The sequence below is a fragment of the Brienomyrus brachyistius genome, chromosome 11 (assembly GCF_023856365.1).
Source record: "Brienomyrus brachyistius isolate T26 chromosome 11, BBRACH_0.4, whole genome shotgun sequence".
Classification (NCBI taxonomy): Eukaryota; Metazoa; Chordata; class Actinopteri; order Osteoglossiformes; family Mormyridae; genus Brienomyrus; species Brienomyrus brachyistius.
In genome coordinates, this window is record NC_064543.1 from 21,428,749 (window position 1) to 21,444,642 (window position 15,894).

The 15,894-nt window shown below is 49.4% G+C and overlaps 1 protein-coding gene across 2 annotated transcripts; it reads left to right on the plus strand.

Moving 5' to 3' along the window:
• Nucleotides 1-10: 10 nt before the first annotated feature.
• Nucleotides 11-15,894, plus strand: dapk2b (death-associated protein kinase 2b). 2 transcript variants are annotated; one of them, XM_049031243.1, is made up of 12 exons: nt 11-168; nt 745-883; nt 6,426-6,647; nt 8,246-8,384; nt 9,446-9,575; nt 9,670-9,718; nt 9,798-9,824; nt 9,931-10,083; nt 10,458-10,503; nt 13,395-13,484; nt 13,569-13,649; nt 13,866-15,894. In XM_049031243.1, exons 2-12 carry the CDS (start codon nt 807-809, stop codon nt 13,941-13,943), a joined length of 1,092 nt encoding a protein of 363 aa, XP_048887200.1. In that variant the 5' UTR covers nt 11-168; nt 745-806; the 3' UTR covers nt 13,944-15,894. The 2 variants fall into 2 exon arrangements, with proteins under 2 accessions (XP_048887200.1, XP_048887199.1); XM_049031242.1 differs by lacking the exons at nt 13,395-13,484; nt 13,569-13,649; nt 13,866-15,894 and adding an exon at nt 11,197-11,933.

The window sequence follows — 15,894 nt, forward strand, 5'->3', positions numbered from 1 at the left end:
GTGGTTAATAAACGCGCTGCAGTCCAGGCGTCGCACAGTCAGGGACAGGCAGCGCAAAGCAGCCTGGGAGCGTCCCACAGGTCGCGCAGTGCTAAGACTGTCCGGGACAGCCGCTGTCACTCGGCCGGACGGCTGCTAGGGAGCGGTTGGCGGAATTCCTCCGATGCGGTGAGCGCTCCGGGTAACGCTGTGTGGGGGGAGCTGGAGGCTAATTAAACGAACTAATGTTATGATAACGTCATTGCAGGCGCTCCGCTACCTTAGGCGCCTCTATATTAACGGACCGTCTTGCGTGTTCGCGCTTACTAAAAAGACTAATCTGCTTTGCGTTCATAATTTTCTTAAGCCGCTCATTAGTGGTACCGCCAGTTATTGTCTTAAGTAATTCGTTATGTAGCGGCACTTGACGGATTAACCTAGATAAGTTACACGAACCATGTAATGTTCCATTGTAACCATGTACGTTTACATTGTAACCATGTAATATTACATTGTTATGTTGTTGATTGCAAGTTTAAGCACGTGCGGATAAATTTAGACAGATGTCTATTTCTTTAGCTCTGTCTGTCTGTCTTTCTGTCTGTCTGTCTAGCCTGTTTAAACGCTAGCACTGTCCCCCGATAGAGGCGCGTTTAGCCAACTCGATCCCCTCTTTCCGGAATGCGGGGCGGCGTGCCGGGGCATGTGCTCCGGGGGCCGGTCTCTGTGCGGGGCCGTCACTTATGGCTTCCCCTGTGCTGACAGGCCTGGGCAGAAGATACAGATGCCTCTCGTAAGTGTCAGAGCTTCATGAGGAAACATCATCAATGAGGACAGAAAGCATGGCCGTGTTTAAGCAACAGCAAGTGGAGGAGTTCTATAAAATTGGAGAACAGCTGGGAAGGTGAGCCTGTCATGCTGTAACGCTGCTCTTTCCACTGTCCTGCACCATGGACTGCATGAAATGATTAAGTACAGTGTGTACTAATGTGTGAGCTTCTCATTTTTGTGGTGTGGAACTTGTTGCTTAACCTGGCATGTTCACTTCCCGTTAATAAACCTAAATCGTCCCCAACAATAGGCGAGAGAATTCAGATGGGGGGGTGCCTGGTGTGTGACACAGTATTCAGGTAGTATGGGGATTATGTTAAATTCGGGTAGTATTTGTCCATGACGCAAATCCTCTCCAGATTCTTTTAGCTTATTTATGTGAGTCTTAAAATAGAGCTTTTATTTTTCTCAAAAATCTTTCATTGGCCTTTATCTGAAAAACATCTACTTTTATTACGAAAACTAGATTCAAGGAATCATTTGTGCTTAAAATGGTTTGTAGGAAATAAGGTTTTTACTATAAAAGTCTGGCAAGGAGGGGCTAAGATGGTGATCTGTGGTTTTACTTTTCTCCATTTGGTGATTATTTACAGTTTTATTCATCCGGTGGGTTATATTCTCAGTTCTTGCTCTAGCTTCTGCTTTGTTTATCTGCCTCGTTGCTAAATGTTTTAGTGCAGATTGCGTGCAGAAGATACAGTGGCTTATTTAGAAACCGGGTGAGCTGAAGATTCGGTAGGAGATGGTCCTGAATCCTGACTCTCTGTGGTTTGTGCCATCGGTGGCGCGTGTCCTACGTGTATTAGGACTGACCACTGAAGGGCTTTCAGCTTTGTGCTGAGATTCTGGGTGTTATGGAGCCCAGATGAGCAATATGGTGAAGCTGCCTTCTGGCACGAGGTGGGACTGAGATGGTTCGTCTCCTGGGTACTTGACTCACGATCAGAAGCTGAGGATCTTTAACATAGAGTGCTCCCGAGCATTTACACCCAGTCAAATCACCCCTCTGGCACTTTAATTCGTGAAACTTCCTGTTTCAGGATCACAGCCATGGGATATGTGGAATGGTGATAGTCTTATGGGAGACTCACTGAGAATCTGGGAGAAGGATCTGGACTTTACCTCACTGTTACTGTATTTTACATCCCCGTAAGGCTTCCGTGTGATACGGAGTGTTGAAAACCGACTTGTTCTATGTGGACAGGTCTCTGAATGTGTAGCTTTCTTTATCTGAACATACCACAGTGAAACCCTATTTGACAGATTATTAAAAAACCCCTTTGACTCTCTGTGTGTGACATGTTTCAACAAAGAGCAGCGGAGAGGAAGCAGAAAATGTGTGTATGGCAAGGCGCTCGTGAATGAGGAAGCATCCGCAAGTACTGTCCCTTCACAGAGGCGCCTCTCTGCTGTGTTATTCTGATGAAAGTGTGTTGTCTAATCATGGTTTATGGTTAGTATTTTGTAGGAAAAAATAATAATTCAGTACATAATTATAACAATGGGGGCGGCATGGTGGTGCAGTGCTTAGCACTGTTGCCTCACACCCCTGGGACCCGGGTTCGAGTCTCCGCCTGGGTCACATGTGTGTGGAGTTTGCATGTTCTCCCCATGTCGTCATGGGGGTTCCTCCGGGTACTCCGGTTTCCCCCCCACAGTCCAAAAACATGCTGAGGCTAATTGGAGTTGCTAAATTGCCCATAGGTGTGCATGTGAGAGTGAATGGTGTGTGAGTGTGCCCTGCGATGGGCTGGCCCCCCCATCCTGGGTTGTTTCCTGCCTTGTGCCCACTGCTTCCGGGATAGGCTCCGGACCCCCCGCGACCCAGTAGGATAAGCGGTTTGGAAAATGAATGGATGGATGATAACGATAACAATTATACAGTAATTTAAAAAAAGTAACTACATATGGCCTTCTACTGCACCTCGAGCTGACGGACCAGTGAAGCCATGCAATGTTTTCACAAGCGTCACAAAGTAGTGTGTTTGTTCGTTATTAGGAAGCATTGTATTTAACCTGAATATTTAATAAAAGGGGCTTTTTTCAGTGTGTTCGTAACGACGAACTCTCCGTAAGTCGGATGTTCTTTACCCTGGCACTGCCTGTATTTTCCCCCAGCTTGTGAGCGTGGTCTCTCTTTCCCTAATTAGGACCGGTGGTTTCTCTTATGTAAATTGACAGGCAAGAGCCTTCAAACAGATGTGAGGGGCGCTTAAGGCTTTGTGGCATGTCACACAGGTGCTGCGTGTCCCTTAGCTGCCCGCCTGCCCTCTTGGTTTGTTTGGTATATAAATAGCGGGGTGGGATAGTGCCACGGCATGTTGGCAGCAGACCTCCGGGGAATCGCTGTTGCCTCTTGCTATGCCGCTCTTTCGGGCGCCTAAAAATGGCCAGGCGCGTCATTTGCGACCGACTTGGGAGCTGCAGACCCCAAAGGTCGCCTCCGCTCCGTGGGCTGCATTCTCGCACTCTGTGCCGCACCAGTAGGTCTTCAGTTTAAGTGTAAGTCAGACCTATAAAGCGCGTGGAATTGCATTAAATATGTGAAGGATGTGGAGGTCATCTGTGAAGCATCTTCCACTTCAGGCCTGTGGTGCCGGGTAGCTGGGGGTTGATTCCTGAGCGTAGAGGCTGAATGGGGGGGGGGGGGGGGGTTACAGTGGGAGGGAGGCGCGTGGGTAACGCGTGCTGTCACATCAGCTCGGTCAGAGCTGCCGTGAGCTTTTGTTGAATCTGTACGCCAGGTAAAACACACCTAAGCACACAATACATGCTGCGTAGAAAGGAGACGTAAACAGTTCACACCCTTATTATGACTTGCTGACTGGTTTATTGGGCTCATAGTTTCTGTGGGGGGGGGGAGGGCGTGAGCCCTGGCCGCTATGCCGCGTCAGGTGACCCGGATCAGCGGTAGCGCCTTATTCCTCCGTTCTCTCTTCCTCGCCCATTTCCTTATATTGTTGCATTTTGGTCTGTGTTTCCTGCTCTGACCTGGCACCCAGTACAGGAGTCACACTGTTACTGCGATTCCTTCATTCGAGCATGAAGTCGCATGTTTTTATTCTAACCTCGGGTGAGTTCTTGTGTTTGTTTGTGTCATGCTTGCCCCACCCCCAATTCTCCCAGCATGCTCCCTGAAAGAGGAAAAAGCTGCCTCAGCAGAGTCCTGAGTCACACGGCCGCGTCGGTCCCGGCTTGGACGATTCTGCGGTCTCTGATACTCACACGTCGCAGGGACGCCTCCCAGAACTTGTGACCTACATGCAGAAAATTTGGCCCTTAAATTCAGTTTAAATCCTCTGGGCCCTACACTGGCTTTCACAACAGCCTTTTGTCTGAGTGTCACAAAAGGACTTACAGCATGCAGTTTCACCGTCATTTTCAGTTTGTAGGTGATTGAGAGTGATTGGCAGGCAGGGCCTGCTTCCCCCCCATTTTCACATCATCAGTGATGAGAGATGTTGTTACTGGATATTCTGCCTGCACTGTTCTTCCTGTGCTGCGCTGTTTGCCTGTGCAGCTCTGCCTGTGCTCCTCTGCCTCCCTGCACTGGTTTGTCTGTCTGTGCTCCTTGCCTCCCTGCACTGTTCTATCTGCCTGTGCTCCTCTGCCTACCTGCACTGCTCTGTCTGTCTGTGCTGCTTAATTTGCTCGTGTTGCTCTCTTTGCCTGTGCAGCTCTGCCTGTCTGCACTGCTCTGTCTGCCTGTGCTTCTCTGCCTGCCTGCACTGCTCTGTCTGCCTGTGCTGCTTTATTTGCTCATGTTGCTCTCTTTGCCTGTGCAGCTCTGCCTGTCTGCACTGCCCTGTCTGCCTGTGCTCCTCTGCCTGCCTGCACTGCTCTGTCTGCCTGTGCTGTTTTATTTGCTTGTGCTGCTCTCTTAGCCTGTGCAGCTCTGCCTGTCTGCACTGCTCTGTCTGCCTGTGGTCCTCTGCCTGCCTGCACTGTTCTGTCTACCTGTGCTTCTCTGCCTGCCTGCACTGCTCTGTCTGCCTGTGCTGCTTTATTTGCTCATGTTGCTCTCTTTGCCTGTGCAGCTCTGCCTGTCTGCACTGCCCTGTCTGCCTGTGCTCCTCTGCCTGCCTGCACTGCTCTGTCTGCCTGTGCTGTTTTATTTGCTTGTGCTGCTCTCTTAGCCTGTGCAGCTCTGCTTGTCTGCACTGCTCTGTCTGCCTGTGCTCCTCTGTCTGCCTGCACTGCTCTGTCTGCCTGTGCTACTCTGCTTGTGCTGCTCTCTTGCCTGCACAGCTCTGTCTGCCTGTGCTGACTGTGCCTTTCCTTTATTAGCTCCTAATTCTAGCTTTGATAAAGAACTTTATAGCAGCGCGGTGGGGTTAGAACCTGCCCAGTGCCACCACATAAGCAGCCTGCGTTCCCACGCCTGAGTCTTTCCTGTGTGAATGTGTATAAACCGCCGCCTCAACGCAGCTGTCACTGGTGAAACTGCACTTCCGGGTCGCTTCTCTCATGTGAGCAGCGGCAGCTCAGCACGTGCTGACAGAGAGACGCACGCAGCTGGACGCGATGCCAGAATTCTGCAGCCAGCTCCTCGCACGCTTGTCCGTCAGGCTGAAATAGAGCCCAGTCCTTCACAATATCAGTACTAGTACACCTGCGTGTTCTTTATTTTTTATGGTATGGCCAGCAGGTGGGTATTTATCATGCTGGTGGTCTTGATTAAAGTCTTGGCTTTAGTTGTCGTGGGCCCTGTGGCGCCCCCTGCCTGTGTCCGGTGGCAGCCCAGTCCGGTGGCCCAGTCCCAGACGGCAGCTGTGCTGCTTGTTAACTACGGCTTCTATCTTTAGGGCTGCGTCTCTCTAATGAGGTGGGGAACCATACGGGGTAAGTTGACCCCCCCAAGCCCCTGAGTCACTTAAAAGGCACATGGCAGACATCTGCTCACCCCCTCCATTCCTCCCCAGAAGTGACCATTTATGGTGGGTGATGCTGGAGCCGAGGTCCCTCTGTGGTCAGCCTGGAAAGTGCTGCCCCCTATGGCTTGTGCTGCATGTGGCAGCCAACGGGACCCATGCTTAAGGCACTTTAATCAAATTTCTCTTTATATAACAACAGAACAGATTAGTATTTTTTTCCAGTTGTATCTTGTATGAGGCATTTTGGGTGTCTCTGTTGGAGAAAGTCAAGATTCTGGCTTCTCTCTGTCTGTGTGGGATCACGTGAAATCAGCATCTATGCTTTTGAATTTCTTTCAAATCTGGCCCATGTATGTATCACGGAGATGAAGTCCTCACAGTCGGTCCTGATGCTGGAACCTGCAGCTGTAATATTAGAGTTATCTAGCCGACCCTTTTCTCCAAAGTGATGTACATCTTTGGGAAAGCAGGGTACACCAGTCCCTTGAGCAGGCGCGGGTTAAGGGCCATGCTCAGGGGCCCAACGGTGACATCACTCTGCTGAGCCTGGGATTTGAAATACTGACCATTCACTTACAGGCACACCAACCTGAACCACTGAGCCACACACCCACCGCACTGTACTAGTACAGTGTGGGGCTCTGCTGCCAGCCAGCTCCCTGCATTGCACTGCTTTCAGGCTGCGTGTTTTTTACCTGGTGCTCCCTGTGTTCATTTACTTGTGTTTTTTTCTGCCCGCAGCGGACAGTTTGCCGTCGTGCAGCGCTGCACGGAGAGGAGCACTGGCATCGATTACGCCGGAAAATTCATCAAGAAGCGGCAGAGCCGGGTGAGTCGGCGCGGGGTGCGGCGCGAAGAGATCGAGCGTGAGGTCGGCATCCTGCAGCACATGCAGCACCCCAACATCATCAAGCTGCATGACGTCTACGAGAACCGCACCGACGTCGTGCTCATCCTTGAGCTGTGAGTGCCGGCCACGCCAGGGGGCTGGGGGCTGGGGGCTGGGGAGCGGGGGCCCAGAGCCCAGTCACTGACTGCAGATGCACTGCAACCTGTGGCTTAGGGTCAGCTTCCAGAACATTCTGTACACCCCTCATGAAATGGGATTGGACAGGTTCGGGAAATGGTCATGTTTGTTCTGTGGTGATCGCCTTTGCCAGCAGTAGACCGAAGTGACTGACCTACATGCCAGCCAGTGGTGTGTTGGGGACAGGCGGGGGGGCTGGCGGGGTATCCCTGTTAGGGTGTTTGTGCAGGCCGCAGTGAGCAGGCAAGTGTAAACACCCAATGAACACTAAGGTCAGGGTCTGTTCAGTCGGCATGCGGAGAATGAGTGCCCCTCCTGCTCTTACTATGTGAATTAACAACTGAACACTGTGATACTGGAGGCTTTGGGTCAGCCTGATTTTGCTGAGCTCAACCTGTCCCTGGGTCAACAAGGGAGGGGCTTGCGTTTCAATGCTTTAACCAATCACAGTCTTCATTGTGTGACATCACCACATTGATCTTTTTTTTTTCATTTGCAAACTCAAGGCTTCCAGGCATCCAGTCGCCCAGCATGGGGCGACGTGTAGCTCAGCAGGCTCAGCCAGCTTCTCGGCAGAAGGCTGAGCCTCTTCATTATTATTATTATTATTATTGATGTTATTCATGTTGTTGTTGTTGTTATCTTCATCATCATGCCATAAAGATGCACCCTTACATTGTTCTGCATTGCAGGTAAGCATATCCCTATGTTTTGTACTAACAAAAAAATGTGGTGATGTCACATAATGAAGACTGTGATTGCAAACCCCTCCCTTATTGACCCAGGGACAGGTTGAGCTCAGGATGTGCCTCTGGGTCAGGCTCAGACTCAGGCTCTGGCTCTGAGTCAGGTTCAGGCTTTGACTCTGGGTCGGGTTCAGGCTCAGACTCAGGCTCTGGGTCAGGTTCAGGCTCTGGATTAGGTTCAGGCTCAGACTCTGGGTCAGGTTCAGGCTCTCAGTCGAGTTCAGGCTCTCAGTCTGGCTCTGGGTCAATTTCAGGCTCTGTGTCAGGTTCAGGCTCTGTGTCAGGTTCAGGCTCTGGGTTAAGCTCCCCGTCAGGTTCAGGCTCCTGACACAAGTTCAGGCGTGTGGTGTCTCCATCTTCTCTGTCTCTCTTGGTGGCTCTGACTTCCCCTCCCAGGGCGGTAATGTGTGTGAGTATGTGCCGTCCTGCCCAGGATGTCTCCCCCCCGCCCTGTGATTCCCAGTAGGTGCTGAGTAATTAAGAAAACTTGCTTCTTTATAGCTGTTAAATAAAAGTAAGTAAACACAGCAGTAAAGCCTGCAGAAAAGCACGTGTTTGTATTATGGTACAGTCTGTGCCCCCCCCCCCCAGTGCAGCACCAAAAGTGTATGTGGCTACATTTGGAGACACTGTTGGCTGCTGCATTGGGGGGGGGGGGCTTGTTTACTGGGAAGCTGCTTTCTGCATCACTGCATGTGAGAGATAAACGTTCCAATAAGTGGCCCCTGCTCCCATCCTGGGGTCTGACTGCTGCCGTGCCCCCCCCCCCCCCCACTCCACCCCCGCAGGGTGTCTGGGGGCGAGCTCTTCGACTTTCTGGCCCAGAAGGAGTCGCTGAGTGAAGAGGAGGCCACGCAGTTCATAAAGCAGATCCTCGATGGGGTTCACTACCTCCACACCAGGAAGATCGCCCACTTCGATCTGAAGGTACCTCCCCACCCTTCCTCCACTCTCTCCACCAATCCTGTCCTCTCCTGTCTCCCTCCCTGTCACATTATGTCACACATGTGTTCAGGGAGGCCCGGATGATGACTGGCACCCCCAGCTGGTGGGGTTTACAGATTCATGCATTCTGTTAAATAACACAAAGTACTATTCTGAGAATTGGATAACTGAGTGTGTCCAGTTGAGGGGAGTGCGTGGCTCAGTGGGTCAAGTCGCTGTGCCTATGATCGGAAGGTTGCTGGTTCAAATCCCACTGGTGAATGTTTTTCCCATTGGGCCCCTGAGCAAGGCCTATAACTCCCAACCGCTCCAGAGACTAACCTGCTCTCTCAAAAATGTATGTCACTTTAGATAAAAGAGTCCGTTAAATAAATTTGTGTGATTCCACTGTGAAGATCTCTCTCTGATCTCGCTCTGTTTGTGGTCCTGGCTGCCGTCCTTGAAGGCCTTTTCAGAGTGGTGTTACAGAGGCATGTGCCAGGTGCCCAGGCATGTCGGGGTTAAAGGGGGTCCGTTGCACCTTTCCCTGTGTGCCTGGGACGGAAGCATGGTGGTGAGGAGCGCTATGCGGGGACCATCCTTGGGGGCAGGGGTGGGTTCCTGAGGAAAAGGGGATGAGAGAAGGTGGAGCACGTGCAGGTCGCTCTCTCTCCGACTCCGAGCCGGTCTGGCGGCACCGCCTGTGTCAGCTGCACGTCACAGGGCTCCACCACCAAGGCTCTGCAGTTGCATCATTTCCTGGGTGGAGTAGCTGCCAGAGGTAACTCCCTGGTTTTGGCACTGAGCCCAGGATTCAAAGAGTACAGCAGTGATTTCATATGCAAATATCATGTAAAGTGAGCCAGAGGACACAAAGAGATGCGCGGGAATGCCAGCTGCCGCACCTCAGAGGGAGCCGTGCTTCTTCATTGGGTGTTCATCTCCGCCAATGACGTCATAGTACTTGCTTTCTGTGGGTATGCAGTCATATCTCTGCTTTTTTTTTGCAGTTAGGAAATACTGCTTTGTTTTGAATAATTTTGAGGTTTTCTCCTGGTTTACAGCCTGAAAACATAATGCTGCTCGATAAGAACGTCCCCCTGCCGCGGATAAAACTGATCGATTTTGGTCTAGCTCACAAAATCGAGGACGGGGTGGAGTTTAAGAACATTTTCGGCACTCCTGAGTTTGTAGGTGAGTTGCTCTGGATATTTAGCAGAAAAGGGAGTGATCTGATTTTTGTTCTTTTGCTCTTAATGCTCATAACTGCCCTCCTGTCAATCTGCAGCTCCAGAGATTGTCAACTACGAGCCCTTGGGTTTAGAGGCAGATATGTGGTATGACCCATGTCATTTATGGTATCTAGAGCACAGCGACGCTTTCAGAGAGTTTAATCTTCTGTTTGTCCCCTTACAGGAGCATAGGGGTCATCACGTACATCCTGTAAGTGCAAAATGGGTCCCATTTATAGTCATCTTTCTAAATTTGTTTACTTAATATTGGTTATGGAAACGGCTAAGAAGGCGTCTCTCGTGCTCCGTCTCTTCAGGTTAAGTGGGGCTTCACCTTTTCTTGGTGAAAATAAGCAGGAGACTCTCGCCAACATCTCGGCCATGAACTACGACTTCGACGAGGAGTTCTTCAGCCACACCAGTGAATTGGCCAAGAGCTTCATCAGGCAGCTGCTAGTGAAGGACACCAGGTAAGCTTAGGGGAGCAGGAAAGGGAGGGTAGAAACAGGAAGTAGGCCAAAGGAGCCGCTAGCCAGCGTTTCCCAATCCGGTCCTCGGGGACCCACAGACTAACGGAAGCTGGGAGGGAGCAAAAACCTGGATCGTCTGTGGGTCCTTGAGGACTGGGTTGGAAAACACTGCATTAGACCATTAGGGAGTTTTCAGGATTCCTCTCAGGCGGTGACTGGCTTTGGAGTGTTGCCATGTGCCAGCTTTGGGTTGGTTTTGGAATGATGTAAGGCAAGTTGGGGCTTGTAAAGTGAGCCGTAGTAGAAATACCACAGGGGTGATGTACTTCTGTTTATCTCACTTCAGTGAATAGTCCTTATTTTTTGCCCGACAGGAAGAGGATGACAATTCAAGATGCGCTTAACCACCCATGGATTAAGGTATTGTATTATGTCTTACATGGTTAAAGGAATTTACCCGAACTGTAAACTCTGCTTCCCTCCATAACGAATCGTGTCAACACATGCATGATGCCTCTGACGCCTGTTAATGACTGCATGATGGAAGCAGAGTGACAAGGTGGGGGTGTCCGGGTGTCCAGGCAGCTGCACGGCTCCCCAGCAGTGCAGGTGACATGGTGAAGGCTTGTGGTGATTTGCCAGGCAAAGAGCCTGCTGGTGGCACACAGTCTGAGGATTGTCCTTCAAACGTAGCAGCAGACTTCCCTCTGGAGAATGCTGTCAGCATTACACTTAACTACAGCATCTGCTAATTTCTCAATACATCTGAGTATTCTGGATTGTGCTCTTCAGGATAAACTTTTTAGTAAATTTTGCTATTTTTTTTTAATTGAGACACATTTACTTATAATATCCTCACATATGGAATATGGCTCTTGTTTTAACATGGATGCCTTCATCAACCCATCTGGAAAAATGTAGGAAGGAAGGAAGAACAATCCATGCATGGAATTGCCAGGAGCTGTTGTTGTGTTTAAGTTTCTGCATCTCCTGCCTGCAGTGTGGATTAACCCCTGACGTGCTGTGGACCACCTTGGCTTTTCCTGCTCACTGTCTCTAGGTCCATGTTAGACATCATCCTATTCAGTAATTCCTGCATTTTTGTGTTCGAAGTCTCATGAGCACAAAGATGAAACCAGGGCACCAGAGAATAAGAAGAAGGACCAGAGGAAGCTGAAGACCAAGCGCCTGAAAGAGTACACCATCAAGTCCCACTCCAGCATGCCCCCCAACAACACCTACGTCAACTTCGAACGCTTCGCTCAAGTAGTGGAAGACATCTCCTCAATGGAGACCAGCTTTGATGACATTACTGGACTTCATGATTCCCTGCAGGAGGACATCGATGCTCTGGTCTCCATCTACAATGAAAAGGACTCTTGGTACAAGGAGGAGAGTGAGCACGTGCGGCATGAACTCTCCCAAATCCGTTATGAGTTCCGCAAGGTGGAAACCATGAAGAAACATCTGCAGGATGATATAAAATCAGTGGATGCTAACCTCAGCAGGATTGGTGAGAAGTACAGGGAGAGGAAGTCACACCTCGATTCCCTGAGGCAGGAGCTGTCGTCTGAGCTCGTTTGGATACAGGAGGTCATCACCTCCTTCCAGGTTGACGTCGGTAACAGAAGCTACACCAATACTAACCTTTCCTCCGTTTTCAACAATGATATTAATCAGGCCTTGAAGGAGCTTCTCCAGCAGTCCTGTGGAGAGGAAATTCTCTCAGGGATTAAACTGGACTTGAACTGAGGACTACGTTAGTTCACACTATGCAGGCCCTTAATTAATACAATGTACTGTATGAAGATTTTAAAATATTAATAAACTTTCTGTTTATTATTTAGGCATTTCATTCTTGTATTACATGAATAAATGAATGATACATTTATTGAACTTTAGACCTCTATATAGGTAGAAGGACATTATTCTCATCTACACTCATATACAATATGTATATTCATTGTTTTCTAATTTTAAAGAAAGAAGTTTGTTTTCTGTGATCGTATTTAATGTTTAAAAATGTTACATTTTATAGGTACAGTTTTGTGGGGACACTGCAGTCGCTCTGAATCAGTTTAGCTGTCTTCCCCTTTGGTCAAGTTGTTTTATATTGACTTACTGCATATCCATGTGCTTCTGTTAGTAGTGAGATTAGTTGTATGATGTAGAATGATCACAGCAGCGCATGAGGTACCGAATGTGGACGGCTGGAGCTGAGAATGTGGGATTAAGGCAGCCGGAGGAACTTCACATGCATTCAGAGCTGCTCCTTGCAATGGCTGTTGTCTTCATTATCAGTTTCACATCACTTCTCCTGGTGAGGGTTGTGGCGGCAGCTTGCCCGTCACGTCAGACCAGACCTCTCTGCCCATCGCGGACTTCAGCTCTCTCTTGGATACACCCAGATATTTCCTGGCCAGCTGGGAGATGGCTTGGCCTGGGGATGCGTCCTGGGCAGCTCACTGGGCGGCATCCTTATTCGATCCCCAGATCATCTCAGCTTAATGGGCTCTATCCCAAGGAGCAGCAGCTCTGTTCCGAGGTGCCTGTGAATGGGCAGCCCCCTCGCCCCCTGCCCGGCCTCTGTGGAGACCATGTGCTTACCGCCCCCTCTGGAGGGATGTCAACTGCAACTTCCACCCCCCGCCCGGGGTTTAGAAATAAAGCTTATGTGTTTAAAATGATCTCAGTGACACGCAATAGTGCACCGCTGTGGAAAATTTCAGTGGTAATGATATTAGTACTGCTACTTGTTAAGATCTTGCGATTGTACGTAGCGACCGCATCAGATAAAGCCGACATCATCAGAAACTGTAGAGAGGCGCAAATTGGTGAATAAGCTGAAAAAATCTCTCACTGTTCACTACAGAAAATGGCTGATTGTCCAAAGCATTCATCTACCTTATTTTAATAGTCATCTCCTTAGTTCTAGTGCTGCTAACTTTGAGTCCTGACTAAAATCTAAATATTTGGTCTGCAATATACACCAGGATCAGATCAGTGCCAGAATCTCGATTTTTAATGAACGTAGGTCAATACCAGTTTGTTAAAGATATATGGCTCATCTCTAGTGAAATGATATTTCTCATGTACGTCATGTTTCTGATGCTCTTGGCCTGAGGATTGTGCAGGACTGAAGCCCAGGCTGACAGGATGGATTAGACACCCTGAGTATGTTGTTATGGTGGCGTGTGATGTCAGCCCCGAAGGTGTCCCGTCCTGCCGCCCCGGTCGTCACGCGCGTCCCCCGTCACCCTCCGCTCGTGCCTTCCTGCTCCTGCTGACCTCACTCACATCGTGCCTTTCAGCCGCTGAACCAGCGGGAAGCTTTGGTGCGCAGACTCTCCGTGGTCAACATAGAGAACTTCAGGAAGCAGTACATCCGCCGCAAATGGAAGGTAAACGAGGACCGTGGGCCGCGGATGGCGTGCAGTGACATGCGGGTGCTGGTGACACCTTGCTCTTCTTGTCATTTCCTGTAGATGTCCTTCAGGATTATATCCCTCTGCAACCACCTAAAGCGCCTGATGATGAAGGAGGACAGCGTGGACGGCGGCGAGCTGGTGCGTACGAGCCGGTGTCCCTGGCCCGTCTTTGCATTTACTTATGTACATCAAAACAGTTACAAAAGCGATGTCGCCTGGACTCTCGTTCATATTTGTTGGTTGCATCGTCGTTAGACCTGTTTTTCCTGATATTTACCGCCTGCGGCAGAAGGTGTGACTTTAATGTTTGGACAGTCAGACGGCGGATGTGAGTGAGCGTTCCTTTTGTTACAGAGAGACTGCGAGAGCGACAAGGAGGAGGACGGGAAGCCAAAAAGGCGCAGGGGCCGGAAGCGGAGCAGCACATCCTGAGCGGAAGAAGAGCAAGAAAACAAGAGAGCAGAGGAGCGGAGGTGCAGCGGGATCCCGGCCCAGCTTCCGGAGGACGCTCCTTCCCAGACTTGCGTTACCGAGGATGATTGCCATTCCTCTGGAGCCTGTTTCACCTTCATTTGCTTGTTTTCCCGTCCTTGTCATACTGAAACGCATGTGCACCCCCCCCCCCCACATTCCAGGAAATGGAAGCCATTACTCGCCGGCTCCCCCTACTGTCACAGCTCTTTAACACAGAGTGCCGCATCACTAGACCTCCAACTCCGGACATGTTGGCCGCAGCAGCGGCGCATGTCGCGCTACCTATGGGTACCCGAATGTCGCAATAAAGGCCGCTGATGCTGCCGTCGGCCTGGCTGCGGAGCTCACAGTCGCAGCTGAGACCCAGACTGTGCCTTTCTGGACTGCACTGATCCGGAGGCCCTGAGGCACTCGCCACCCTGCCACACGTAGTCGGATGACGTGGCATCCTGCCAGTGTACACTGTGATATGCTTAAAATAAGGGGACAGTTGATTGCTAGTTACATAGATTTTAAAATTAACTGCAGAAATGTACAGTTGAAAAGGTATCGGAGAAATTCGGCCTGGGGTTTCAGGCCTGGTCATAAAGGCCACCACCAGCCCTCTCTTACATCTTCAGTGCCTTGATGACTTTAATGTGGTTACTGTTTTATATTATAAAACCTATAGCAGACTATTTTTTAAGGGTGATGATTCCCTGGCATATTTTTGGTCGTTTATTATCCTCCTTGGTTAATACTTGACATTCCGATAACCTGTCATTCTCAGTTGTCACCAGTCACAGGTGACAATCGAGCCCCACTGACTCTGAAATAACAGGTCGGTCTGTGAGATTCTGAGCCCGCAGGAAAGCGCTTGTATGGCCCGACCAAGCTATGTTCCTGCTGTTGTTTTTTAATAAACCGCACGTGTCATGGTGAAACATTCGTTGCATAATCAGCCCTGTGCCTGTAAGCGCGGATGTCGTTCTCAGCGGCCCGTAGGTGGCCACGCCGTCCCGGAGCTGCCTTTCCTGCTCCTCAAGGCGCCTCTGGTTTCGGTGACAGCCGGCACCATGAAACTGCTGGCCTCTCGTCATTCATCATTCACTTTGGCATTTTAAATGTTTAAAAACTCTTCTGCTCCTTGTAGCATGACACCTACATTCCAAGGACTCCCCACGAACCAGAGACATCATGATTCATGACCTTCTTCCAATCAGGTGATTAAAAAGACCTGTAGAGCGAGACCTCCAACCCCCCCCCCCACACACACACACACACACACACACACCCCTCAAACTAATTCTCTGTAATGATCTTATTAATTTCAGCTCATGGGGTTTTAATCTGTTTTGGTCAAATTCTGTCTATGTATTTTAATTCTGCATTTATGTCAATATTGTGTCTAATTTGTGTCTTATATAGTTTACGATATTTGTATAATTTCACTCATTTCCAGTTCTTTCTACTTATAATGCTAAACACACTGTACAATGTTCAGGTTTACCAGATATTTTACTTTGCAGTTTATTTAGTTTCCATCAACTGATTGATGTATTAACTCATATTGTTCTCCTCATTTTTTTATGTAACATGATTTTATTTATTGACAGTGGTTACAGAGAGGCTTCATTAAATGAGCAAATGCTGTTTCTTCTGCTGTGTGCTGAGTATTAGGTAGTGTGAGGAGGGTCTTCGGGGCGCTGTGAAGTGATGCTCTCACTTTGCTCACGCGGTGAGACGTTCTTCTGCCAAATGTTTCCATTAATCCTTATCATATGCTTTTATTGGCCATTACCTCAAGAGCTCAGGAGTTCAAGCACAGAATAATGCACTTAATGCACATGATATGACGAATGCACAGCCTGTATATACATGTTGAGGTCGTTCTTTATGTGCAAATATAATAAACAGGACATTCCTCCCC

What these genes read in the sequence shown, in the direction of transcription:
- dapk2b (XM_049031242.1), top strand. Translation starts at nt 807, where the DNA reads ATGAGGACAGAAAGCATGGCCGTGTTTAAGCAACAGCAAGTGGAGGAG. An exon ending in TCGCCCACTTCGATCTGAAG is followed by an intron (nt 8,385 to 9,445) that starts GTACCTCCCCAC and finishes CCTGGTTTACAG; the next exon opens with CCTGAAAACATAATGCTGCT. An exon ending in TTAACCACCCATGGATTAAG is followed by an intron (nt 10,504 to 11,196) that starts GTATTGTATTAT and finishes TTGTGTTCGAAG; the next exon opens with TCTCATGAGCACAAAGATGA.